Raw genomic sequence first — 26,589 nt, 5'->3', positions numbered from 1 at the left:
GAATCAGTCTCTCCAAAAGCTTGCCGAGTCCGTCCAGCATGCAAAGCGGCCTGTATGCAGATGGGCTATTCTGGACCTTGTTTCCCTTCGGAATAAGTACCAATCTTTGTCTCTTCCAAGAAGAAGGAAACGTCCCTTCTGTCAGACAAGAGTTGTAGACTGCAAGTAGTAGTGCAGGATCTGAGTCAGCGACCCGTCTGATGATTGCATTTGGGACGCAGTCCGGTCCTGGGGCTTTGTTAGTCTGTAGTCGTCTGGCAGCCATGTTTAGTTCCTCGTCAGTAAAGATGGGTATTTGTTCGGTTACATCATTGTCCATATTTCTCCTGACGATGACGTCAAAATTTTCCCGGGTCGAGAAGAGTCCATCAACTATCATCTCCAGATTTGATTGGTTGTTGAGGTAAGGATCATCTATCGATCGCCGAAGTTTCCTCCTCACAATCTTATAAGGTGTACCCCATGGATCGGCGTTGACAGAGTTACACATCTCTTCCCAGCACTGCGATTTGCTTCTCTTGATTGCGTTGCGCAAAGCCTTTCTAGCCTCTTTATACGCTTGACGTCGCTCGTCGCAGTCGGGATGTCGTTGCATCCTGCGATGACAAGCTGTGCAGTTCCGTCGGAGTTCTGCTATCCCGTCATGCCACCAGTACACTGGGAGTCGACGCACGCCGCTGCCAAGCTTGGGCATTGAGGCGTTGCAAGCAAAGCGGAAAAGGTCGTTGAGCGATTGAGTAACTTCTTCAGCCCCTCTCCCAGATATACCATTGAAAACAGTCTCTCTCTTGAGCGCTATGGCCCCTTCGAGTGCTGGTGCGTCCAATTTCCTGACTGCCCACCCTTCGAGTGCTTTATTTTTTGTCTTCTTTTGGCAATTTTTTATTGTAAATTTGATGTATAGATGATCGCTGTAAGAATGGGTGTCAAGAACTTCCCAATGTCCAACTCTTCCCAGTAGCGATTCGTGTACAAATGTAACATCTATAACCGAAGCACTGTTCCCGCGCACGAAGGTATTAGATCCGGTGTTTATAGCGTGTAGTCGCAGCTGTGAAGCCATCTCTGAAAGCAATATACCTCTTCTATCCGTGTGTGGAGACCCCCATTCAGGAGCTTTTGCATTAAAGTCACCAGCGACAATCGTAGGTAGAGGAGAAGCGCTGATGCTATCTCCCAGTCGGGTGAGACCTTCTACGAAGTCGGTGTATATTGAATTCGGGGAAAAATAGCAAGAATATATCCTCACCTTGTCCATCTCAACCCAAGTCCAGCCGCTTTTGCTACCACTATCTACATCAGTAATATGCAGCAGAGGGGAGAAGGCACATATGGCCGCTCTAGAATCTGCATCAGAAAACCAGCGAGGTGGGGTATTCCCGCGATACTGCTCAGAAATAAGTGCCAAGTCAGCCCCATTTTCTTCAGCCACCTTATGCATAAGGTCCTGTGCAACCCTACAACCGTGGAGATTTATTTGTAGGAATGTTAGGGCCATTTAGGTTTATTTGCATTTTTTCTTGCTTCTTGCCTGTATATGGGACATTCCTTTGTGCCATTGCGGTGTTCAGTGTCAGCTCCTTCTTTGTTTTTGCAGGTCAGACAATATAGTTTGTTCTGGCAGGTAGCTATCTTATGGTTCTCTTCCCCGCATCTGAAGCATGTCTCTCGTTGTGGATTGCTGCAAGTCGTCGATCTGTGGCCGAGGCCCTGACACCGATAACACCTCATGACGCTGATTCTTCGGCGCACCCTACACCTCAGGAATCCTATTTTTACTTTCCCTGCCTGTAGTAGTTGGACTCCAATTTTGGCAGGTAGGCTAACTATTGCTATTTGGGTGCCTCTCGTGCCAGCTTTTAAGTATCTAACTGTGATATACTCTTTTTTCAAAGCGCTGTTGTTCTCGCATAATGCAGTAACAATGTCACTTTCTTCTTCGCCTTCCGGGATGTCGAGGATTGTTATTGTCTCGATTGGTACAAGTCCTCTCGCGGCGTTTGGCTTTCCCAGTGCTCCAGCTATTACCCCTGCCAGGTCCGCTGGATCCTTTGAGCCTCTTGCCAGCTCTATAATGGCGTCGCCTTTGCGCGTCTTGCGGATAGCTGTTAATTCGTATCCAATCTCGTCCGGTTTTACCTCTCGGAGCATTTTCACCATCTCTGCGTATGTTTTCCCACTTTCTTGATTGCTGATGAGGACAGCATCTCTCTTGTAACGTGGCTTCCTTTGTTTTAAAGTTTTTTCCTTCTTCTTGTCTTTGTCCTTGCAAATACCATTGCCTTGTCGTGTGTGACGTCTGCTTTGAACCAGGTTCCAGTCGTCTTCTGTGTGGTCATTCTGAGTGGGCACTGCGGGTTCAATGGTGGCAATTGCCTTTTTTAATCCCATAATTGCGTTTTCCGCGTGTTGTAAACTTTTTCTGACCTTTCTTGTTGATGTAATCTCTTTTTTGGTAAGATTTAGCTTTCGGGCTCCTTTCTTATTCCGATCAGTGTTTTCTTTTGGAATCGGTTCTGCAGTCTTTCCAGCATTCACAATGTTGTCTGCAGCCATTACATTGTTTTGACAACGGCATTCTGTGGTATAGTTCTTTTCTGCCGCTTCTCTCAGTTTATTTGTTAACGACAGCATTATTGAAATACCTTTTTTAATTGGTTTGTGGACGTTATCATGATTGCTGATGAAGGTTATGAGCTCATTCACTTCAGTTTCTATACAATTTATTATTTCGTTTAATTTACTATTCTCCATTGTGATTCCCACGAGTAGCTAGGGAAATAAAGGTCCGTCCGATCAGAGCCCCGCATAGTCGGATAAGCCTGATACTCCGAAGGGTCGGCTGGTACTCCGGAGGCTCGTTTGCGACCGTACTGTTTAACGTCTCTACGGCCACGCATCCGTTGGTACGATTGCATCCACCGTGGATTAAGACGTTTAGAGTTTAGAGTTAAGAGTTTAGTTTAATGACTGCAGGTGTGCTTCGACCGGTTTGTTTCCGCTCGACTGGTTGGGGTGGAGCTTTCTAGAAGGTTTTAGGAATGTATTCTGCGTCGCAGTAAATGTCTTGATGATGGTGACGAGATTCAACGGGTGGTTTCGGAAAGGAATTGATACTGTAACCATCGGATATATAATACATAGATGGGCCCTGATGCGTGATTTTGGTCGGAGATCTTGTCGTCACTAACTGAGGGCTGCGGGGGGTTTAACTAGCGGGGAAGTTGAAAAAAAAAAGGTTTTTTCCCCTACGACGCAGAGGTCGTCGTTTTTTTCACCACTTCCCCGCTAGTTAAACCCCCCGCACCCATCAGTTAGTGACGACAAGATCTCCGCATATCTATCGACAAGATCTCCGCAATCGACCTTTCCTACTTAGAAACTAAACTACCTACTGAGAGTTGGACCATGCACTACTTTGTTTGTGCATGGTCCAAAAGGGTGACCGGTTTAGAGCGTGAAGGCGTATCTATGGTATTGTGGCGGCTCGCTTATACGACATGGTCGAGTTTGGTTGCCTTCCTGCGAGTGGGAACCAACTCGGCTGGGTTCGGAGAGCCACTACTCACTCTGCCTTTAGCTGTCATATAATAAACACGTGCATTAACATGCCAGTCGTCTCATTCATTCATCCCCCATAGTATTATATATCTATGACTGTAACACTACGTTCTCCTAATCGTCGCGTCGTTTGGCAGCAGTGCCAGTGTTTAGTATGGCCACCCTAAACGAACCCGCCCAGACGCACTTTTTGTTTGTCGAGCTTCCACGGGACACGGTTGAGCTAGTTCTCTCTGTCCTAGGGAGTTCCATCGAGATCGTCACCCGAGGCAGTGGAGATCACATCTCCTGTCCCCCTCTCTTCTACGCAGCCTTCAAACCACGTGCGGTTAAAAGCTTTCAGCGGTAGCGACCGCTCCCGAATACTAAAATAAGGACCTGATCGCCAGCTAATACAGCTGCGCTGCATTTAGACGACGAGCACCCGACCAGGAGAACTCGACGACAGATACGACACGTCCAGGTCAGCCCACTTGTTCCCTTTAATCGTCCCCACCAACGTGGAAGGTACCAGGAGGGCGCCCCATCAGAACGTTCACACACGTGGTGCGAACAACCACATGGTATAAAAATAACAAACTATCAGTATTAAATTAATAACTGGTCAGAATAAAAATAATAAAGGGACAATACAATAATATAGGAAATAATGGCTCAAGTGTAAAACGATAAACATTGTTTTCTGTTGACTGTAAAAACGTGTCTCGAAAGGTTTCCTCGACTTAACAAGTTTTTTAAGCTACGCGCGTGTGCGTCGCGTAGCTTAGAGGGAACTATTGCGCGGACGCGAGTTTCTAATATTGGTATCACTGGTACCAAATTTAGACAAAATTTGGACAAGGCGAAGCCCAGTCGATCTGATGCGAGGAGTCAGTCGCTGGCCAGAGTTAAATACGGGGACGATGGAGTGTAGGCTTTGTCTTGGATCAGCTCCGGCCGAGTCTTCTGTCTCGATCTTCGGCGATCCTCATCCAGAGCTTTTGGAACAACGCATTCGGACCTGCTGTCAAATTCAGGTCGGTTGCTGGTTACAATTATTGTGGACCCTATTGGTTAACTCTTCTCACCGCTTAATCCTACTTTGTTCATCTGCAGGTTAAAAGAGGCGACGGGTTTCCGGACACAGTGTGTCTTTCGTGTAAGACCAATCTGGAATTGTTAATCAGCTTTCGAAAGGCTTGTTTTCGAAGCAACGAAACGTCTCAACTGAAGTTAAGCGATTGTTTGGAGATCAAGACTGAAGAAGTTTTGTTGGAAGATTTAATATGCGACGGCGAGCCCTCATTACCGACAATTCACCGAAATAATAGTGGAATATGTTTAAAGCCATTTCCCAGTGAATCTAAACTTGTTTTACACAAAAGATCACACTGTAAAGAAAAGCTGTTCAAATGTGACGTTTGTTTAAAATCGTTTACTCGCAAGTATGACCTTGTGTTACATTTAAGATCTCACACGGGGGAAAAGCCCTATAAGTGTGAAATTTGTTTAAAATCATTTACTCAGAAATATAAACTAAGTCAACATAACAAATTGCATACTGGGATACGACCATACAAATGTAATATTTGTTTAAAATCATTCATTCATAAATCTAGCCTCGGGGCACATAATAAATTGCATACTGGGATAAAACCACACAAATGTGACTTTTGTTTAAAATCATTTATTCACAAATATAGGCTTGCGTTACATTTAAGATCTCACATGAGGGAAAAGTCTTACGAGTGTGAGATTTGTTTGAAATCATTTTATCATAAAAATAGCCTCGTGTCACATAAAAAGTTGCATACAGGATTAAAACCCCACGAATGTGACATTTGTTTAAAATCATTTGTTCATAAAAGAGGACTTGTGTTACATTTAAGATCTCACACAGGGGAAAAGCCTTACAAGTGTGAAATTTGTTCAAAATCATTTACTGATAAATCTAACCTCGGGGTACATACAATATCGCATACTGGGATAAAACCACACAAATGTGACATTTGTTTAAAATCATTTGGTCGTAAAAGAGGACTTGTGTTACATTTAAGATCTCACACGGGAAAACAAGTGTGAAATTTGTTTAAAATCATGCAAAGAAGGAAAATGAACACGAAAAAGAAATGTATACACCGAATCATGGATTTCAATGGAATTCGTTCATGTGAATTGTGTGATTTTTTAAATTTTCTACTTGTATAAATATTTATATTTATTAATAAATTTTCATTGTTTTCTATAGATGAAGTTTTGTGATCATGCGAAAATCCGAACTTGAGATTTTGACTGATTCGAACTCAGAATCGATCACTGATCACATTTTCATGATCTAGAAAAAATTTGCGTGGCTGTGTATTTTCTAAACACCGTTAATCCTATCGAACTGAAACTTAGTATCGGTTACTGAATTACTTATCGATATGACGTAAATTTTTTTCAAATTTTTAAATTGACCGGAAATGGTACCTATTCTTATAAGTGTCCTCTTTTTTTTTAATTTTTTAATTCATTTATCTCCAAAACCGCTAACCGAATCAGACTGAATTTTTTTCCATGTGATATAAATTATAAATTTGATATCGTAATATTTTTACCTGCACCGGAAGTAGTACTTTTACTCTACAGAATCGAGGTTTTTTTATGTTTTCCTTAGAAAATCTTTGGTTTATTGAACTGAAATTTTTTATATCTAGAAGTTTAAGCTTAATACCAAGTTATGTATAAAATTTGTTAAGCATCCGTCAAGCGGAAGTGGCAGTTTACTCTTTTTCGATTGTTCTTCCACTAATTTTTTTGGTAAAATTCTAGAATAACTTCTGTTATTAGTTTAGAGTATAATCCAACATAGCCATCATGTCAGTAAACATTTTTTGGTTCACCAAGACAACTTTGTGGATCCAAATGATAATGATTGTGATAGTGATCGGCACAAATCACAGATTACTTACAATGTACTTGCAATAATTTGTATTTAGGAATGCGGATTTAAAAAAATTAAAATACATGTATATTAAATTTGGCGAAACTTTCCAGTAACAGTCGGATAAGCGATATGGACGGTGTCAACGATATTGTTCCAGAGGTCGGCACGGACTTACAACGTTTCATAGTGTCGTATGAAATCCATCCGGATTTGTGGAATCCAAACGGCAAAAATTATTTAAAAAAAATGAATCCCTGGATATAATTTTAAATAGTTATTTAAAAATCAAGCCAAACGCAACGAAAATAGATGTTCAAAAAAAAAATTAGCAGCTTACGCAGCAACTACAGTTGATTTTTAATTTATAATTATTAATTATATTATTATAAAATTTTGATACCGACTGTTGTTGATTCATTAAATAAAACATTTAACTACGCTAAAAATATATGTATACAGCATTTCACGAATAACTAAATAAAATTAATTATATAAAAAAAGTTTTTTAAAAACATACCTCTTCTATAATGTGTATATAAAATTATTATATTGAATAAAAATACCATTAATTTTATTTTACTACCGCCATCTATGTATAAGATTAATGACCACGAGACGTCACCGAGATTAAAAATTTTTGATCTTGATACGCTTCTTAAACGATATTTTATCTCTATCGTAATGGCGGAGGATCCATTTACTTATATTGATGAACAAAATGAGCAATATGGCAAAGTATGAAAACGATCGGATAAGAGGCAAACTTTTTCCTGAATTGTAATCGTAAGTGAAACGTAAAGGAGGTATGTAAAAATGTTGTATTCATTTATTTGATCTCTTAAAATAAATATTTTGCGCTTGGCGTCAATTTGCGTTTGTATACGTTTGTGTCCATAGCCTCATTTTTTTTGATAAACTGAACTTTACTTTAATTTTAAGCTTAATTTGTTTTTACAGGCCTATGTTTTTATTGAACTGGTAAGCGGATTTATATAATATTAAATACTTAACAGTCCCAGGACAGAATATTACGTCACCTCATTGAACCACGTTCGCGTCCATTTGTAACGGTTATAAATAATTCACAATAAGATCTTTTGGGCTTGTTTTTATTGTAAGCTCATCCTTATTTACTACTCTATTCACCAACAAAAAATAATTCAACATTATCCTTCAAAATTTCTTCAAAAATAAAAGTGAAATGAGTTTGCTCCTGCATTACGTAAAGCATATACAAGCGTTTCTGCGAAGATTTTTTTATTATTTCGTTAACAACACCGTGATTTTTTCTTTTGCTGCAGCTTTACTATATTTTTAGGGTAAGTTGGTGATTAATTTGTAAAAAAAATACTTTCATTTATGTTTAAAATTACCTGTGAGTCTCAAATAGATTTTTTTTTTTGATTAGTCGAAAACCAATTCTTTTTAAGACCTCTTTTACTCTTATGTATATATTTTTTGTATTCGAATAAAGGAACCAAATTTAACGAGGCGTGAAAGCCAGTTAAATTTTGATGACTGAACATGATGACAATTTTTTTTCTAAAGTAATATTTTCCGCATGTAAAAACTATAAAATATGTTCCGGACGAATAAAAAAAATATATACAAATTGAGTTTTGAGCTATTTGTCCCAGAATTGCCTCAGAAAAAGTTGGCAACCATAAGTACAAGCCTGTTTCATCTTCATTATAGATTTGATCGGGTTACAAATTTTCTCTTTGCAAATATTCTCAAAATTCGATGCAGAATTCATCAGCAATTGAAAATAATTAAATATACAGTCACGAAAATGAAAAGTGGAACAAGGAGATTATGCGTAAAATTTCAGCTTTAAATGTTTAAAACCAACACACAAAGTCGTTAAAATAGTAGATGATATCGTAGGGCACTATTTAAAGAAGAGAAATGTTAAAATTATATAACAGAAAGGGGGCGAGAAAAGTTTTATGGCTGATTGGCTTTAACGACGGTGTGTCGATGTCGCGCAAGAATGATATTTGGGATTAAAATAACAGTTTACATGTACATTTTTCATTTTATTTCGATCATATAAACTATTTACAAATTAATAAAAAAGAAATTAATATTTGGTTGTGGCTCCTTTTGCTTTTATCACAGCTTTTATTCTAATAGGCATGGAATCTATCAAATCTCTTAGAATTTCAATCGAGAATTTCTACGTACCACACTTTTTCTATTATTTCCTAACCCGTTCGCCCGTTCGAAATGATGAATGAATGCGCCTTTGTGGACCTGGAATCATAAACCAAGGTCTGGCCAGCAGCCACCAGTGGGACTCGAATCCGTGACCACTGTTGGAAAGCATATATTCTCACCATTATTCCACGTTGCTGATTAGACATGATTGATTTGTTTATAACATAGATATAGAATAAATATGGCATTAAATACAAATTTCGTTGGAGATCTTGTCGCCACTAACTGAGGGGTGCGGGGGGTTTAACTAGCGGGGAAGTTGGGAAAACAAAGGTTTCCCTACGACGCAGCGGTCGGCGTTTTTTTCACTTCCCAGCTAGTTAAACCCCCCGCTCCCCTCAGTTAGTGACGACAAGATCTCCGCAATCGACCTTTCCTACTTAGAAGCTAACTACCTACTGAGAGAAAGTGTGCATGCGCCAAAAGGGAGACCAGTATAAAGGTCTGTTCATACGTAACAGCACTGCACGGCTTCAGCACTGCACGACTCCGTTTCAAATATGTCATTTTATTACATTCCTATTCATATCTACCTACACGTCGCGGTCACGTCACGTTTACAGCAATTTGGCCGAGTGCAAGGCAAAATCGGCTTACTTATACATTAGAGGCCATGATGATACAGCACAATATTGCTTACGTCGTATTGTCGAGTACTTGCAATATGAGTGCATACACGTGCATTCGTAGCTACGCGTCAGAATACAAGTCAGCAAAAATGTTTCGACGTTTATCGAACTAAAAATTATGTATAATCGCGCTGTTGTTGGAAGAAGAAGCTCAAGAAGGCAATAAAAAAGCACGGAGGCGTTTTGATGTGCATCCCATGTTAAAAAACAGAAAAACCGAAGGAGAGTTTTGGACACTGTATAAGGAGCTTGTGGATGATGGACAATTTTTTTTTAAATATTTCCGTAAAAAATTTAAATTTTTTTTAAATATTTGCGCCAAAACTATGTCGAAAGATTGAACAGCTGTCAACTGTCACTATCGATAATTGGTCCAAAACAGCAAAGCGGCAGACTCATGGCACGTAATTCGCGTGTATATTTCCATGATGGCCAAAAAAACGGATACGATACGTTGACGGATGTTGCTGTAAGGTATGAACAATGATCAGGAAATGTCGGGTACTGCTGTAAGCCTGCCGTGGCGTAAACGTGACGGTTGGTATGAATATACCCATACAAAATGTACCAAATAATACTTTTCGTACGGCCGGATACCTGCTGAAGTCGGTACGTGCTGACTAGGTATGAACAGACCTTAAAGCGTGAGGGTGGATCTATGTATTATACATCTCTGGTTTATAACAAATAAGTGAAAGTAAGAAGAGGTATGTAAAAAGGATGCTATTTATACACTTTGGACCAAAACACACCAGCTGTTTAGCGGCTTTTGCCATTATTATGTCAAATTGAGTCGGTATTTCATAATAAACATTTGTGAAATGCAGTTGGCTTCACCGTCTAAAATGTCAAACTGTATTTTAAAATCTCGCACGATATTCGCAAACGTGGCGTTAGCAAACATAAGAAGAAAAGGTACGAGTTCGAATGATTGGTTGCAACGCCAATTGACAGACCCCTACGTAGAGAAAGCCAAGATACAAAATTATAGGTTAGAATTTTTCAAGCTTTTAATTTTTGCATACTTAGTGTCCATTTTAATGTACTGATTTTATAGATGTCGCAGTGCATTCAAGTTGTTAGAGATGAATGAAAAAGGCAACTTTTTACAACCAGGACAAGTAGTAGTCGATATCGGAGCCGCCCCGGGATCATGGACTCAAGTCGCCGTTCAAAAAGTCAACTCGAATAAAAGTGAATTACACAAACCAGTCGGGAAAGTGTTCGCCATTGACAGACAACAAATCTTTCCCATTGAAGTACTACTATTAAACAAATGAATCCCATTTTAAACGTAATTCTTTTTTTTTTGTTAATCAAAATTTGAATTTCAGGGTGCGACCATTCTCAGCAATTTAGATTTCGAATCCGAAGAAACGCAGACGAAATTAAAAGAAGCTTTGGGTGACCACAAAGTCAATGTAGTCTTGTCGGATATGGCACCTAATGCCAGCGGAGTGAAGGCAATAGACCAGGACAAAATAATCAGCCTTTGTTATAAAGCTTTTCGGTTTGCAGCCCAAGTTTCCACCAAAAATGCATGCCTCCTTGTGAAGGTTTGGGATGGCGTAGAAGTGCCGATACTGGAGCTCGATCTAGGTAGATTTTATAAGGGGGTGAAAATTTATAAACCGCCATCAAGCAGATCAGACTCCTCTGAGAAGTTCTTGTTTGCTAGTGGATTCAAAGGATTGCAAACATGAATCAGTCAACCGTTAAATGGCGTTATGTAAATTAAGTGTCTATCGTACACAACTATATCGATGTAAATTTTTAAGCAATTATATCATATGCTCAAAATAGTATATTTAATAATTAAATATGTTCGTAGCAATATTGATGTCTATTGTATTATAATTGTTTTGTATATTCAAGTATTTATATTGTATTGTATTATGTTTATCTATGACTAGATAATGAATATATATTATTTGTTATGATTTTGGTTTGATTTCTGTTATCAATAATACATAGCTAACTTTTATCATTAAAATATGTATATAAAAGAAAGCATGTATACGGAGATAAAAAAAAACGCATTTTATTATATATGTACTTGCGAGTGATTTAAAAAAACTAGTGTTTTTGATTTTGTGTATATATATATATTTTTTTTTATTATAATTTGCAATAAAAATTAGGTACACAATAACTTGATAACAAATGATTAAAAATTTCAGATGAAAATAGACAGAATACTTTCATTATCAAAATTGTTCATTGTTATATGAATTTTCCGGTGTCACGACTAAACGGCGAACGACACAACGTCCCCATCAAAATGATAATGCGACATAATGTCTACGGACAAATTATAACGCGACATTATATTCATACACAGAATTCATATATTCAAAATATACGCTATTTCGTGAAATTTCAGGGAAATCGATTAGACTGGATTATCTAATATTTATTTATTAATATGTTCAAGGACGTGGATAGATCTTCGTCATCATGTTTTTTTTCCGTAAAACAAACGTTTTTGAGTTTATGAATGTCATATTATATCGCGTTATCATTTTGTCTGGAGACGTTGTGTCGTTTGCCATTTTGTTGTGGAACCGAATTATCAAAGAAAAATATACTGACAATTATTTACAAATTATAACACTTGTATTTTATTCTCAAAAGCTAAATAAAGCTATGTATTTTTTTTACATATGTATGTTTGTATATGTTACAGTCCAAGTGTACATTTCATTCATTCATGAACATACTAGTTTGTTCATACACTAACCAATCTGGCCAGTTATAAGTGTAAAAAAAAGAAGAAATTAACTAGTTTGTTCATGCACAAATTATTAGGCATAAGTTTAAGTATTCTCAATCGTTTGTCCCATCCTTTACATATGCTGGGTTGCAATATATTTTTAATATTAGCAGGAAAAAGAATAATAGCAACGTTGTAATTTGTTTTCCATAGGATTTCCCTTTTAAACACTAGTGTCACCATGTGACACCTGGTGAGTCTATTTGAAGATAGCTTGGACTGTTAGCGCTTCAACTAAAACCAATAGTTCGTGTATGAACAAACTAGTACGTTCATGAATGAACCACAGTGAACACTTGGACTGTAACATATATAAGTGAAATAACGTCAAACACATTTATTTCAGTGCAAATGATCAATTTTTTGATGTACGTAAAAGTAAGTCACTTGAAGAATATAACATTACATACTTATTATTTCATTTATTCGTTAAAAAATAAAATCATTTTAAAGGTTGATTCAACACAAATTCGTACACTTTTTAAATATAAAATAATAATGTAACGAATGTATATTTTACACTGGGATTTACTACATAAGTAATAGATATTATGCATGTATAGCGTTTATAAGATCAATTGATTGAATGCTGTGAATAAGCGTGGTAAGTATATCGAAGTGGTAGTAGCGAAACTTGCACCATTTTTTTTAAATATGATTTTTAAACATGTATACTATTAGTTCTGCTACTTGCATTGATAGTGCAGCATCCAATCGGGGAGACAGGAAGGGGTCTGTTGAGGTGTGTGCATTGCCGTGTGAGCAAATTGAAATAAAAAAGGGAATATTACACGTCGATTTCGAAAGGTATTAAAATTTTATATTTTCTAAAAAATATTATCGATATCCATGTATTAGAATAATAAAAATAAAAATTTCTATTTCATTAAAAATTCTTAGCATTAAAAGTGAATGATATCGTAGGGAAAAAGATCCTTTTTTTTATTACATTAGATTTTTTTATATAACAACATTGATTATAACTACGATATCGTTTCGATTTTTCAACTTCTTAAACTCTCACTGGGTTGCATTCGCCATTGCTCAATCCTTAATATACTTAATAATCCTTAATTAAATAAAGATTTTCTTTAAAATTTCAATTCTATGACTAATGTATATTAATTTTTATTAATAACCATGAGTGTAATAGCATAAATTTGAACTGAGAACATGAAAATATTAAAAAAAAAATTTTTTTAGAAGGCGCCGACAAACATTTTGTACTGCACAACGAGGAACTGTTTCGGAAAGTTTCAACAACAAAAAAAACTGTAAAATAATCTTAGCCATTACAGGAATGTTGATATACATACAATAGCGATAAATCATTTACAAATAAATCGGTTCAACAGTTCACTATCCGACAACGTGAACATCCAAACATTCTCCGCCCTCCAAGTCTAAGCTAACCGGAGTAGACTCAGAATCGACTAAATCGCCGTCGAAGTAAAATTTTAACCTGCTAAGTGGAACTTCAATTTCTTCTGAAAACTTAACCATTGCAACGGACAATTTCTGAAAACGAAAACACAAATATAAAACCAATCAAATAAGTTCACAAATAAAGCAAAAAAATTAATAAAAATACATACCTGATTCTTGCCAATCATAACTTCAAAAGCATTCTTCATTTCCTTTGACCTTAATTTGATAACTAGCTTTTTATGCATAGCAGCCGCTAAAGCATCAGACGGAGCATCATATTTTTTAGCCGACTGCTCTGCAATGTGCGTTACACTGTGTGGTACAATTCCACCTTCTAAACGATTAAATTACCATAAAAATCATAGATTTTACATTTTAACGAGGCTTTTATTAGTGTCGCTTGGTTATTACACTATAAACTTACCGATAAAATGACAAATATTGTACTCTATAGAAGCTGGTGTATCTACCGGTCGAAGAACTCTATCTCCTAGCGTCAAAAGCAAGTTATCGATTGCTACCTCTTCTAACTTAGCGAAAAATTCAAAAATTGAAGTTAACTTCTGATACTGAAATGAAATATTAAAAGAAAATTTAATATTTGGAAAGAAAAAAAGTAAACATATACAAAGAGTGACCACGAGGAGCATTATCATTGTTAAAAAAGCAAAACAGAATTAATTTTTCATATGTAAATGTGCGTGTATCCTCGACGCTTGGATGCGCCCGTATAACCAATAAGTACCAAATAATATATTATATATTTGAGGGGATATGCCATTTGCATAGCAAAAATCACATCAGAAAGGTGACGTCCGTCTTCCCCTAATGCAATTTTCAATCCTGCCCATCAGAGCGGCTGTGGTTCACAATTTCTCAACTCATTTCACAATGGACTACTGTTCCATTGCTATTGAATACAAAGTGGCGATCCATTAGGAGGCGAATGGCCGTACCTCTGCCACTCTATGGGCGCGGGATGCGGGATGTTGTACGTGGGATATTCTTTTTAAATAGTTTTAAACATACAGAAAAAACACGTTAGACGGCGGTAACGTGTGATATATACATGGGACCGTCTATTCATCGGAGTGGTCTCGTTGAAATTCTATAGTATTATTTATACTTGCTTGACGGTGATACATATATACCAATTCGACCCTTTGGACCATTGCTTGACAGTGATCGATAGCGGTGTATCCCATATTTGCAAAAAAATATAGTCTGAAGGGTCGAATTGGTATATATCATCGTCAAGCCAGTATAAACAATACTATAGAATTTCAACGAGACCGTTCCAATAAATAGTTGGTCCCATGTATATACCACACGTTACCGCGTATATGACCGCCGTCTAACATGTTTTTTTTTTCTGTATGTTTAGCCGTTTGCCCGCGGCCGTCTTCTATGGAAGCTTTGGGCGAAAAGTCTGTAACGCGGCTGTCTTCCATAGAATTTCTGAACTTTGCACTGGATTTTGAGGCTTATATGCGCCTATTTCAACTGTTTTAAGGTTCAAAATTGGTTGAATATATTACTGAGTTGAATGCCATCTATTCAATTTGCTTAAAATTCATATATACCAGTCAAAAATTAGTTTTTTGTGGAACCATACTGAAACCTTGTTTATGTGACGTCACGTCTTCATACAATTATGAAGAATGATTATTTGACAATTAATCCAAAACTACGAGATATATTATGTATTTTATTGTTTAAAATAATACTTTATGTGTTAATTAACATATCTGGTTACTTGAGTAAATATTAAAATCTGTATTTAAGGTCGAAAACTCGATTGCCAAATTCGCGAAAAAGGTGCCGCGTACAGGGCTTGTTCGCTATATTTATTACCGCGGGCAAAGGGTTAAAACTATCTAAAAAAATATATCCCACGTACAAAATCCCGCATCCCACGCTGTGTGTTCGCGCCCTATGACTCTCCCTTCCAGGAATACTAACCCATAAAAAATGACAATGCTCCTCATGGTCACCCTAAACAACAATACATACTTTGCGAATTTTAAATCTATGATACTCTTTGCTCCTCCAATGAACTTTGATAGACAATTCTTCGTTTTCGCTCTCAGCATCCGAATTGTTTTCATTCAAAGAATGATCTATTCCACTACTGTCCAGATCAATTAGATCATCTTTTTCCTATAAAAAAATATACGGAATTAATGTTTGAATACAAAATCAAGTAGGTATAACATATTAAATTAAAAAAAATCATATTTACAGAACTAACTTTACTCTGCGTCGAAGATTTGCTGAACAACGGCTGATATGATTCTTCACTATCCGAGCAACCTAATCACACGTATCAAATTAATCAAACACGTCCAATAAAAAGCTATATTACATTTTATCGACAACCACCTACAATAATTACCTATATTTACAGTGGGTAAACCGCCAGCACTCTGATTCCTGACTCGAGATCGTCTGCCCCGAGACGTTTTGACGCGAGTCGTTCTTCCGCGGGGAGGTCTGCCTCGTGCCGTAGTGCCCCTTATTCTATTGATACTACTACGAGCTGCTCCGCTGCTCATCGGAGCATTAGTCACGATGTCGACGACGTTCGAATTCATATTGTTAAAAACAGAATGTAAATCCTGCGAATGGCGCGCCGATGCACGTGTCATTCTGAGATTGCCGTTGGTATTTGAACTCTTAATGCTAACATCTGCAAACAGATTTCATGTAATCAAACAAACAAAAGTCGTACGGTGGTGCAATTGAGAATTCAATGCATTACCTGAAGTTGCAGACGTGTCCAGATCTAAAGCCCTATCTATATTCCTAGATGATTTTTTGTGCTTTCTTTTAATCTTTGTGGACTTTCCGGGAGATTTTCCTTTGTCAGACTCATCTGATGTAATGTTGTGATCGCTTGTGTAGTCGTTCAATTCGATATTTGGCTTCCAATTACTTTTCAATTCTAAAATGGCACGATTGATAAAATTAATTCGGGTTCATGATACATATTATAACTGAGAGGAAAAATTCTAATATTATGGGAAGCATATGTATCGTTTAAATTTCAAATTATGATAACAGATTAAATAATTTGTGCATTTTAATAAAAATTATTGTATAGAAAATATAGACCATAATACAATTATGTTTATGAAATGAACTTTTTCTGTATATATCGCATGTTGACTAATCTTTAATTAACACGTTAGAGTTCGTAAAACTTTCTGTATTATCAAAAACCTGCAATTTGATTTCAACTCTGTTATTGCATCGATGTATATAAATTGTTGTGTAACCAAAATCATACAAGTATAAATATTTGCATTTAAAAATGCTGTATTTTTTATAATAGCCTGTAAAATGTAAAAATACATACATATAAAAAACACGAAGATTATTTTATTAGTGAAAAACACATAAATTCGATATATTTGTAAGGATACACTGGAATTCCCACGCATTTGCTTTTATACGTTTCTGTATCTAGGTCAATGTCCTCACATCGTAGAAACTTTAGCAGATGCTGGACGCTACAAAAATTATTATTATCATTCACTGCAGATTCAATTTCTCTTCTACGTGTCGCAAGAAGTAGTATAAACTTAACTGCTATAGTTTTAGCACATCTCTTAGTGTTCAATATATTTTATGAATATTTAAGAAAGTACCCACGTAACTTTTTTTAACTATGCAAGAATGTGTGTGTGCTCGTTTGATGAGTTATTGTGTCTTCTGAAACCATATATATCAGGCATGGATACTAATATGCAATCCTGTGTAGAAAAACTATTTATAATACGAAGGTAAGTTGTTAATTCATTATTTAATGTTTTTTTTTTATATAATTACATTGTTTTTGTATATGATACGTGAAAAAAATGAAAACCAAAGAAATATTTAAATTTTTTAATCAATGTCCTGGTATAAGAGAAAGTCAAAGTTCAAAATAAATCCAAAATATCTGAATCTTTTGAAATGATAAGGATCATAAGGATATTAAAACAAGACAAACTATGAATTTTTAACACGTGTTTATTGAAATATTGAAATTATTTGCGAAATGTATAAAAATGGGGAAAAACGTGTTGGCTGCATTTTTGTTGAAGCTTAGACCTCAACCCTGATTTTAGAAGCAGTAATAAATCGATCTTGAAGAACAGCACGTTTGATTCCATGCCCAGAAGAATTCGAGCAGTTATAAAAAATAAATGTGGAGTAACAAATTATTAACGTAAATAATTATATATTTCTTTATGTTTATTAATAGAATAGCTTATTTACAACATATAAAAAAATTACAGGTTGAAAATCGCTTCAAAATAAGTGAAACACGACCAAAATGCAGCCAACACGTTTTCCCCATTTTTATACATTTCGCAAATAATTTCAATATTTCAATAAACACGTAGTAAAAATTCATACTATGTCTTGTTTTAATATCCTTATCATCGTTTAATAAACTTTTGTACTGAGAATATCGCTACATATAAGAGTAAAATCAAATTTCATAGAAATCTCAATATCAGCTTTTTTTTTGTCGCTCACTGTACATTAATGAGGGGGGAGGGGGAAATCCCCAAATCAGGAATTCCCAAATTTTGCAACAAAATATTAGCGAGGAAAAGTTTGATGAAATATGAATCGATGAATTGCCATTTAATGAGCGCATATTCTTTCCCAAATAAATATTTTTCAATTTCGTCAAATTCTGAAAATTGAAATCGGTCATAGTCGACTGGCGCGATGCTTGGACTAAAGTTTTGACGGCGCGTTCAAAATAAAGCGTACGTCAATGGATGCGCATCGAATGTTTTTCGAATCGATAATAATAGTGTCAAAACGTACAAAAAGAGAAAAATCACGAACACAATTATCGCGGAGAAGCAAATATGATCAGGTTTGTGTATCGGAAACGGTCTGAATGTCAACAACGCATGACGTTCGAAACCATCAGCTGATCGATTCAGTTTGGGAACACAACAAAAGCGGGAATGAGAGAAATGGACATTGCAACGGAAACGGCGAGCGAGAGGGAGAGGGAAAGGGAAAGGGAGCGCGATTGGCGCGAAGGCGAGGAACAAAGAAAGACAACAGGGTCAATGCAATAATTGCGCGTTGTTGAGTAACTGGTGGAAATGGGAGCGATGTTCTAGCATTAGGAAAGCCGGATGAAGGCGATTTGACGCGCACCGTTCAGCTTCCTGGCTGTGTCTCCGTACAGATCTTCTTCCGACGACGACGACATGGCGACTCCGCCCTCTTCTTTTGGCGCCTTCGCCCTTTTAGCTGCTTTCGCCCCCTACCAGCGCAGCTCTCGCCTCACCCGTCCGCTAACCAGACCGCCACTGGCCATGGCTCGCACTGGTCTAAGCACTACGGCGTGCGTCCATTTCGAGTGCAGCTGAATTAGACTGCCAACTTAACGCACATTGTTTCATTATTTCTAATCTAAATGCTAAATGTATAACTGTGATTATTATTATTAAAATACTAGTGTTGTACCTGATGAAATATAATCGCATGGGTTTTGCCATATTAAGTTATTAAATTAAAAAAAATTTACATCGTGTAAAAATTAAAAAAAAAGTTCGATAGGACTAATGATTAGAGGTAGGATAGTCACAGTGCTATCCATTGTTCGGCAAACCTTTAACAATGCATTTACAACCTTTGAACAATACACGGCCCCCTCAGGCTCCGGTGACTACTAATGATGTTCAAAAAATCCCCAAAATACACAGACACACACACACACACATATGTTTTCAAGATCATAAAAACGTGATCAGTAATCGATTCTGAGTTCGAATCAGTCAAAATCTCGAGTTTGAATTTTCACATGATTACAAAACTTCATCTATTGTTACTACGTACATAGATAAAATAAAAATTAAGGAATCGGTCATGTGTTCGATCCCCACGCGGTCGAATTTTTTTCAAATACCTTTTAAATATATTCAATTTAATATTTATATATAATTGTTTAATATGAAAAAAATCGTAAAAACTACCTACCTACCTACATGTAAACAATATAAAACAACAATAGAAAAATTAGTTAATTAAATAAATAAATTTTCAATAGATGACGGTAAATTCTCAGCCAAACGGAAAGGTTTTTCTTTTGTTATTATGAGTGGCTGGACCCACAGCGCGCCGTTTATTGTTCAATTGTTGTAAATGCTTTGTTAAAGGTTCGCCGAAACTTTTTTTTGTACTCTAGCTTTGTAAATAGAGCCAAACCGCCCCAATTCCTGGAAAAAGCACGGTCTTTATCCGTAGTCTAGTTATTATATCTTCGTATACGTTTTAGCAGTGACGTACACATGTATGTCGAATCGAAACGACTATTATAGTACGGCGAGCGTTATCTCAGACAGGCAGACACACAGTCACACAGACAGAATAGCAATATTGTTTTGTATATGATGATTAAAAGCATTACTTTGATTATTTTTCTGTTGGAAAAAACTTTAATTTCAAATAAAATTGAATTGATTACTTATTTACAAAATATACTGCAGTGGCATTACAGTTTTTAATCCAATCCTCCAATATATCGAGATAAATTATTTGTAAAAAAAATATGAGTGGCGTGGACTAATGGTTATCATACTTGGATATTCGTGACTCCAATTCGATCGTTTCCTATTAGAGTTGCCAATTCATCTGATTTCATTGTTGAAATGGTTCCTCCATCAAATTTGTAAAAATCATCCTACCCGCTATGTCACAAATATCTGAATTTGATTTATGTATAATATGTAAAAATGTATGTACATACAAATCTAAATCCATAGATGTATCCATGGATTAATACATTAATTAATTAATTGTTAATTTCGTGTTCTTCAGCCTCTCGAAATACAGCGATTTATGTTATATAAAATGGTGCAATATTTGTAATTAATAGGAAGGCGCATTGAAGTAACCTGTTAGCCCTTCCTAGTATATAACTATGTAAAAATAAAATAAAATATGATTTCGAATATAGTAGTCGCGGGTTCGAATCTCAGTGGTTGCTGTTGGCCAGACTTTGGTTTATGACTCGATAAGTCGATCGTTTCCTATCAGTTTGTAAATTTATCTGATTTTCATTGAAACGGTTCCAAGAAATTGGCAACCTTACAGTAAAATAAATCAAAAGGTTTCTGAGAAAAAAATAAATAACCTCGGTTCTCTAGAGTAAAAGTACTACTTTCGGTTCAGATAAAAATATTCAAAAAATATAAGGTTGTAAAATTTATAATTTCTATTAAATGTAAAAAAAAATCAGTCAGATTCAGTCAGCGGTTTGGGAGATAATTAAATTCAAAAACTTAAAAAAAAGAAGACACCTATAAGGGGAGGTACCATTTCCGGTCAACTTAAAAATATGAAAAAAAATTACGTCGTGTTGATAAGAATTTCAGTAGCTGATACTAAGTTTCAGTTCGATAGGACTAACACTGTTGTTCCCATCGAACTGTCCCCACAAATCCCAATAAAAAATCCCCAAAATACACAGACACACACACACACATTTTTTCTAGATCATGAAAACGTGATCAGTGATCGATTCTGAGTTCGAATCAGTTAAAATATCGAGTTCGAATTTTCGCATGATCACAAAACTTCATCTATTATTACTATGTATGTATGTACATAGATAAAGTAAAAACCAATAAAACAATCATCATTGAAGTGTATTAAAAATAATTATTCCATCTCGATAGTCAGAATGCCATCTCAATAATCGATAAAATTTTATATGTATGTAATTCCAATATAATTTGAGTAATTACTAGTATGTAGGTACATCAATTTAGCAAATTATTAATTACATATAAACATATGTATATCTAATTCTGTACCTACCTATGTATATTTTTCCTGGAATATATTATCTGGTGAATTTCAAGATTGAAATTGTTCAATTGTTTATGTGGATATGGAACAGGGAATGTATAAAAAAAGTTGGTATGCTTCATCACTTTGGTTATTATTTAATTTTAGGCAATGTCACAATTATTTGATTACATTTAGAGAAATTTTGAAATAGATAAGACAAATAACTATTCTAAAAGTAGATAGATACATATATATATATATATATACACATCAAATAGTTTTTTTTTTCAATATGAATTTATGAAATATTCAAATACAAAGATTTACACATCAAATTTGTCGAATTACACATTGGCAAGCCTTTTTGATAATCTCATTGTAGCTTTTCGAGTTTACATTAGCTTAAATGGATTACACAACAAAAATTAAAAACTCCTTTATGTTATTACATACTATGTATCTACTTAATGAAAATTTGAGTACAATTATTTACTCAACAAGCTGAAATGATTGCAAGATGGAACAATAAAAACAAGATGACAATTTCTCCAAAAATACTGTTTTTTTATATGTATATTATATTTACAAAAATTTTCAACTTAAACCATGCATATTTTAAAATGGCAATGTAGTTAAAATTCTATTAAAAATCTGCAATTTAAAGTTTTAATATTATGTAAAAGTTAATCAGTATACAGTGCAATATTACCTTACGACAAAAATATCACCAAATTCTAGTACACATAAGTTTTAATAAATCTAATTTAATAATTGTGTAAATTATATAATACAAAATTTAAAATTGAAATAAAATTACAATAATTCATTCTTAATTTAAAGTTTTCAGTCAGAATCCATTTTTACAACAAAATATTATTAACATTTTATATACAAACAAAAGTTTTATGTTTTTTGCTGATTGTGTATGAATTTTAAGCATTTTTAAAATAAATAATAAATAAGTATTGTAAATATTTTTTTCAATCACTTCAAAAAAATAAAAAAATAAAAGGAATTAAAAAAAAACAATAAATTAACATAATACACAATACGTAAATAGAATATTAAAAAATTAAATAATGAATACTTTTATGATAATCACAAATACAATTATTACAATTCCCCTTAAAATGTGTCGTAGTCGATCGGTAAATATATTTAAAGCTACATCGAAGAGTATTTTTCAGATTACATAAAAAAGGGAAAATGTATTCCATACTTTGTATATATTGGAAGCTTTGCTAATATCAATATTTTGCATGTCATTATATTTTAAACAATTCTTAGTACGCACTTTAAAATCAGCTCAGTTTCCATTACATTGTCTCCGACTTATCGACAGATCAATCTCCTGATCAACTTTCTTCTATTTTCACAAGTGAGGTATTAAAATAAAGATAGAGAGCATCACACAAATAAGTATATATACAGGAATATATTCACACCGACATCACAACATTAGAGAGTAATTTTTATTTACAAAATGAATACTGTTTCTTTTTTATATTTACACCTACAAAATAAATGCTTGTACTTTTTAGAAATATTTTACATATATTTGGCTTTGATTAAAATTAAAAGTAAAACTTATCCAAGTCTATAATATGGTAACCTTACATTGTTTAATACTATGTTTTCCATCCTCATAACTAAAACGCGGTTTTAAATAAATGCTCACTGAACGTGCCTATTCTCGGTAATGAGGGTGTCGGCCTCTCGCATACATGATCGGTTCTTCGTGCTCTGTCTGTCTATCTCTATTGTACAATCTACCTCGCCTGTGATTAATCGACGTGTGTCTCAAATTGATACGTCCACTGGCTTCTTGAGGGTTTGGATATAGTGCTTGATAGCGCATTGGATGCCGGTTGTGTTCGGGGTTATTGCCGTACGGGTAGTCCGGCACCAACGGCATCCTAGACCAGAAGCTCATCAAGTTCTGATCGTCTTTGGGCTGCTCGATGTTCCAGTTGTTAGGCAACCACCAAAACGGCGGTTTGTGTCTGATAGAACTTGAAGAAAAGTCAGTTTTGAATGGACGGTTCTTTTCATACGGCAATTGTTGCTCGTGGCTGCTGATGTGGTTGTTCGGAACTGCTTTAGATCCTGACGGAAAACGTACTATGTTACTTGGTGATACTTCCGAGTCTATTGGATTCGTGTAGAAATTTAGTATATTCTGTGGTTGAGGTATGTGAGGGTATATTTCCGGATTATTCGGAGTTTTTTTTTGGTCGTAGTTTTCAATGTGAGGATTCTGCTCGGTGTTCCGGGTAACGTCGGCGAATCTGCTTATGACTTTAATCTTCTCTTCGATGTCCATTGGATTCGATGGCTCCATTTCGTGATCTTTTTCAATGTCAAAATGAACATTTGGTAAAGAGCCGTCATTGTACGGTGCATCGTTGGGTTTCAAATCGATAGTCAGCGTAGGATTATCTTCGTTGTCGTGCCGTTTGACCACTTCTTCATAGTCGTTACTGGTTTTATTATCGACATCGTGTGTTAAATTAACATTTGATGAAATGTCAATGACGACGGTGTTATTTTGCGATAGCGGAGTGTCTTTAAGAGCTTCAATTTGTTCGACGTAAATGTCGGATTGTTCATTTGTGCCATTACTATGAGAAGTGGAATTGTTTGTACGCTTCAAGGGTATGCTGGAATTGTTATCTTTTGTAAGCATTGCAGCTTCATGTAATGTACCATTTTTAGATGGCGCAGTATGGTTGGAAACTTCTTCCAGTAGTGTTTTCATTATGGAAGTTGCAGCAGCGTTCACAGCATCCTGTAAAAGTTTTTTAATATCAATTTCAGTATCATCGTTAGTTGAATTTTTGATGTTTTGAAACTCTTGGATCGTTTCACTGTCACCATTTGTACTGTTGGACGTTAAATTCTCAAAATTTCCATTGGATGAAACAAAGATTGTAGTTTCAGAGGTTGAATTTTGAGGCAATGTGGCTGAAACGTTTTTCACAGTTTCAAATGTGTTTGGTTTTACATCGACAATGACATCACCCGGAACGTATTCCGGAGACGATACAGGTCTCACCTCCGGAACGTTAGCAACAGATAGTGGAGCTTCTTTCTTGAAAACAACTACAGCATCTCCAGACCCTTCAGAATCTTCAGGCTTTGGAGCTTGCACTTGCATAGCAATAGGTATGTTGAATTGGAACGGACCTGAAGTGTCCGGCGCTTCCGTGTCAATATCATAATCGTACAATTCGTCTTGGTTCTCCGACGTCTCTGTAGCAAATTGAGAGTTGAGCTTCTGAAGCAGGAATTCCAAATGAGCAGTCTCATCGACCTTGACGACTTTAACACACCGACCCATGGAATCGGGACGGTAGCCGTCAGCACAAGCCGGCAACGCTTCCGGTCCTAGATTCGGAAACACGAACAAGGACTTGGTCGTGATGCGCCTGGGTGGTGGTTGAGGATCCGACTGTCGAGAGTCCTGCTGGAGCCAAGCGGCCCAAGCCAGTTCCCCGGGGGAGTGTTCCAAAGGTCTAGCCGTAGCAGCGCCGATGACCCCCTGCCCGAACATCATCAGAAATGCAATAGTAACCGTGAAATGCTTCATCTTTGCGAATCGCTTAGCCTTGTAAGTCATACTACTCAGATTTACGTGTAAACACTCATCAGCTTAAAAGAAATGTTCTCTTTGTTTATATACGGCCAGTTGCACAATCCATATCATCTGTAGCACATCTGCAACAAAAAAATAAAACACATTATCTACGGGTCATACTATTATCAACACTTTAACATAGTTTACAAAACATAAACATTGTGCTCGTTTATATTTTGCTCAATAAATATCAACGACAACATTCACACGTACTATACTTTATGAAGTTAATACTTCGTAGTATTGACATTGTACAAAATTGTAGTTTTATAATAGTTTTGAGCAAAAGGGATGGATTGTCGTATATGTAAGTGTGAGGTGCACTTGATGCGTCTGCTTGCATTAGTGGGTCAGACGAGAGCCGGCGTGGTGACCCAGTTGCGGTGACCCAGCCGAGCAGACGGATCCTCAGCTTGCGAAACTGAACCACAGCCGATCGATATCGATTATCTAATAAAGTGAGAGTGAAATTTGCCGATCGGAAGCTGGCGTTGCACCGGCTGCTGACTGATGCAAACAAAGTATGTACCCAATCCACATACTGTTGAACGTTTCGTACAGCATTTAATATGCATAAAGCAAGAGCAAACATGCTGAATGAATATTTTAAAATTTTCATCACACCAATATAAGTACATATGTGGTGAGTGGGGATGCACAATATATAAATTTCACCGACAGATCCAATTTGCATTCTATTTGCAGAGCATATTGGATCGAATCGTCGAAAGCCTAGCGTCCACCATATCAAATTTGCAATCAAATTACACATAAACTTAATTCAATAAAAGTATCCATTTCTATAACTGCTATACATACATTCACACCCATAGCTGAATAATTCAAAATCACTACAAATTCAGAGATAAATATATATGTATATTTATTTAAATAATCTGCGAATGTTAAATAGTTTAACCTTTTATAAAGGATTAAAATGCATAATGCATATATGTATGCTATTAGCTAAATTATTCATAATGAGCAACACGTTTCAAGTGAGAAAAAAAATTTAGCGATTTTTTCATGTAAACTACTTTTGATATACAGAAGAGATCATAATTAGTGGCCCATTTATTTGAATTTTTACAGTAAAAAAATACCTCTTGGGGAACCTTGCATAATCGTTTCATGTAAGAAAAAATTTTGTGATTTTTTTCATGTAAACTACTTTTGATATACAGTAGCGATCATAATTAGTGGCCCATTTATTTGAATTTTTACAGTAAAAAAATACCTCTTGGGGAACCTTGCATAATCGTTTCAAGTAAGAAAAAAATGTAGTGATTTTTTTCATGTAAACTACTTTTGATATACAGAAGAGATCATAATTAGTGGCCCATTTATTTGAATTTTTACAGTAAAAAAATACCTCTTGGGGAACCTTGGATAATCGTTTCAAGTAAGAAAAAAATGTAGTGATTTTTTTCATGTAAACTACTTTTGATATACAGAAGAGATCATAATTAGTGGCCCATTTATTTGAATTTTTACAGTAAAAAAATACCTCTTGGGGAACCTTGCATAATCATTTCAAGTAAGAAAAAAAAATGTAGTGATTTTTTTCATGTAAACTACTTTGATATACAGAAGAGATAATAATAAGTTATCCATTTAATTT

The 26,589-nt window shown here is 35.7% G+C and overlaps 4 protein-coding genes across 6 annotated transcripts in view; 2 read left to right on the top strand and 2 right to left on the bottom strand.

The window, feature by feature from the left end:
- Positions 1-4,384: 4,384 nt before the first annotated feature.
- LOC143913102 (uncharacterized) lies at positions 4,385-6,784 on the top strand. The gene is made up of 2 exons (XM_077432705.1): positions 4,385-4,577; positions 4,657-6,784. Exons 1-2 carry the CDS (start codon positions 4,422-4,424, stop codon positions 5,620-5,622), a joined length of 1,122 nt encoding a protein of 373 aa, XP_077288831.1. The 5' UTR covers positions 4,385-4,421; the 3' UTR covers positions 5,623-6,784.
- Positions 6,785-9,760: 2,976 nt separating this feature from the next.
- Positions 9,761-11,387, top strand: Mrm2 (Mitochondrial rRNA methyltransferase 2). Its single transcript, XM_077432796.1, has 3 exons — positions 9,761-10,309; positions 10,376-10,577; positions 10,653-11,387. The coding sequence occupies exons 1-3, from the start codon at positions 10,140-10,142 to the stop codon at positions 11,019-11,021; spliced, it is 741 nt and encodes a 246-aa protein (XP_077288922.1). The 5' UTR covers positions 9,761-10,139; the 3' UTR covers positions 11,022-11,387.
- A 51-nt stretch (positions 11,388-11,438) lies between these two features.
- Rad60 (DNA repair protein Rad60) lies at positions 11,439-18,873 on the bottom strand. 2 transcript variants are annotated; one of them, XM_077432703.1, is made up of 8 exons: positions 18,692-18,873; positions 16,281-16,463; positions 15,915-16,208; positions 15,762-15,832; positions 15,533-15,679; positions 13,944-14,088; positions 13,687-13,853; positions 11,439-13,609 (listed from the first exon to the last, which is right to left on the bottom strand). In XM_077432703.1, the coding sequence occupies exons 1-8, from the start codon at positions 18,744-18,746 to the stop codon at positions 13,451-13,453; spliced, it is 1,221 nt and encodes a 406-aa protein (XP_077288829.1). In that variant the 5' UTR covers positions 18,747-18,873; the 3' UTR covers positions 11,439-13,450. The 2 variants fall into 2 exon arrangements, with proteins under 2 accessions (XP_077288829.1, XP_077288830.1); XM_077432704.1 differs by having other exon boundaries at positions 12,457-13,609; positions 15,771-15,832; positions 18,692-18,869.
- Positions 18,874-21,462: 2,589 nt separating this feature from the next.
- The window catches only part of LOC143913094 (uncharacterized), a 122,953-nt gene continuing 117,826 nt past the window's right edge, over positions 21,463-26,589 (bottom strand). The window contains exon 2 of one of the 2 annotated variants that reach the window (XM_077432691.1): positions 21,463-25,048. In XM_077432691.1, the coding sequence (XP_077288817.1) occupies positions 23,019-24,950 (1,932 nt within the window). In that variant the 5' untranslated portion in view covers positions 24,951-25,048 and the 3' untranslated portion in view covers positions 21,463-23,018. The remainder of the gene's footprint in view (positions 25,049-26,589) is intronic. The other variant, XM_077432690.1, reaches the window with a different exon arrangement.

This window comes from Arctopsyche grandis, chromosome 6 (assembly GCF_051622035.1).
Source record: "Arctopsyche grandis isolate Sample6627 chromosome 6, ASM5162203v2, whole genome shotgun sequence".
Classification (NCBI taxonomy): domain Eukaryota; kingdom Metazoa; phylum Arthropoda; class Insecta; order Trichoptera; family Hydropsychidae; genus Arctopsyche; species Arctopsyche grandis.
The sequence above is the reverse complement of the archived record's forward strand: the minus strand, read 5'-3'. Positions and strand labels throughout refer to the sequence as shown.

Excerpts from the sequence above, each read along its gene's own strand:
- LOC143913102 (XM_077432705.1), top strand. The coding sequence starts at position 4,422 with ATGCGAGGAGTCAGTCGCTGGCCAGAGTTAAATACGGGGACGATGGAG. Across the intron at positions 4,578-4,656 it reads GGACCTGCTGTCAAATTCAG|GTTAAAAGAGGCGACGGGTT; the intron begins GTCGGTTGCTGG and ends GTTCATCTGCAG.
- Mrm2 (XM_077432796.1), top strand. The coding sequence starts at position 10,140 with ATGCAGTTGGCTTCACCGTCTAAAATGTCAAACTGTATTTTAAAATCT. Across the intron at positions 10,310-10,375 it reads GCCAAGATACAAAATTATAG|ATGTCGCAGTGCATTCAAGT; the intron begins GTTAGAATTTTT and ends CTGATTTTATAG. Across the intron at positions 10,578-10,652 it reads AACAAATCTTTCCCATTGAA|GGTGCGACCATTCTCAGCAA; the intron begins GTACTACTATTA and ends TTTGAATTTCAG.
- Rad60 (XM_077432703.1), bottom strand. The coding sequence starts at position 18,746 with ATGTCGTCGTCGTCGGAAGAAGATCTGTACGGAGACACAGCCAGGAAG. Across the intron at positions 15,833-15,914 it reads TTTACCCACTGTAAATATAG|GTTGCTCGGATAGTGAAGAA; the intron begins GTAATTATTGTA and ends ACGTGTGATTAG. Across the intron at positions 13,854-13,943 it reads CAATATTTGTCATTTTATCG|AAGGTGGAATTGTACCACAC; the intron begins GTAAGTTTATAG and ends TTAATCGTTTAG.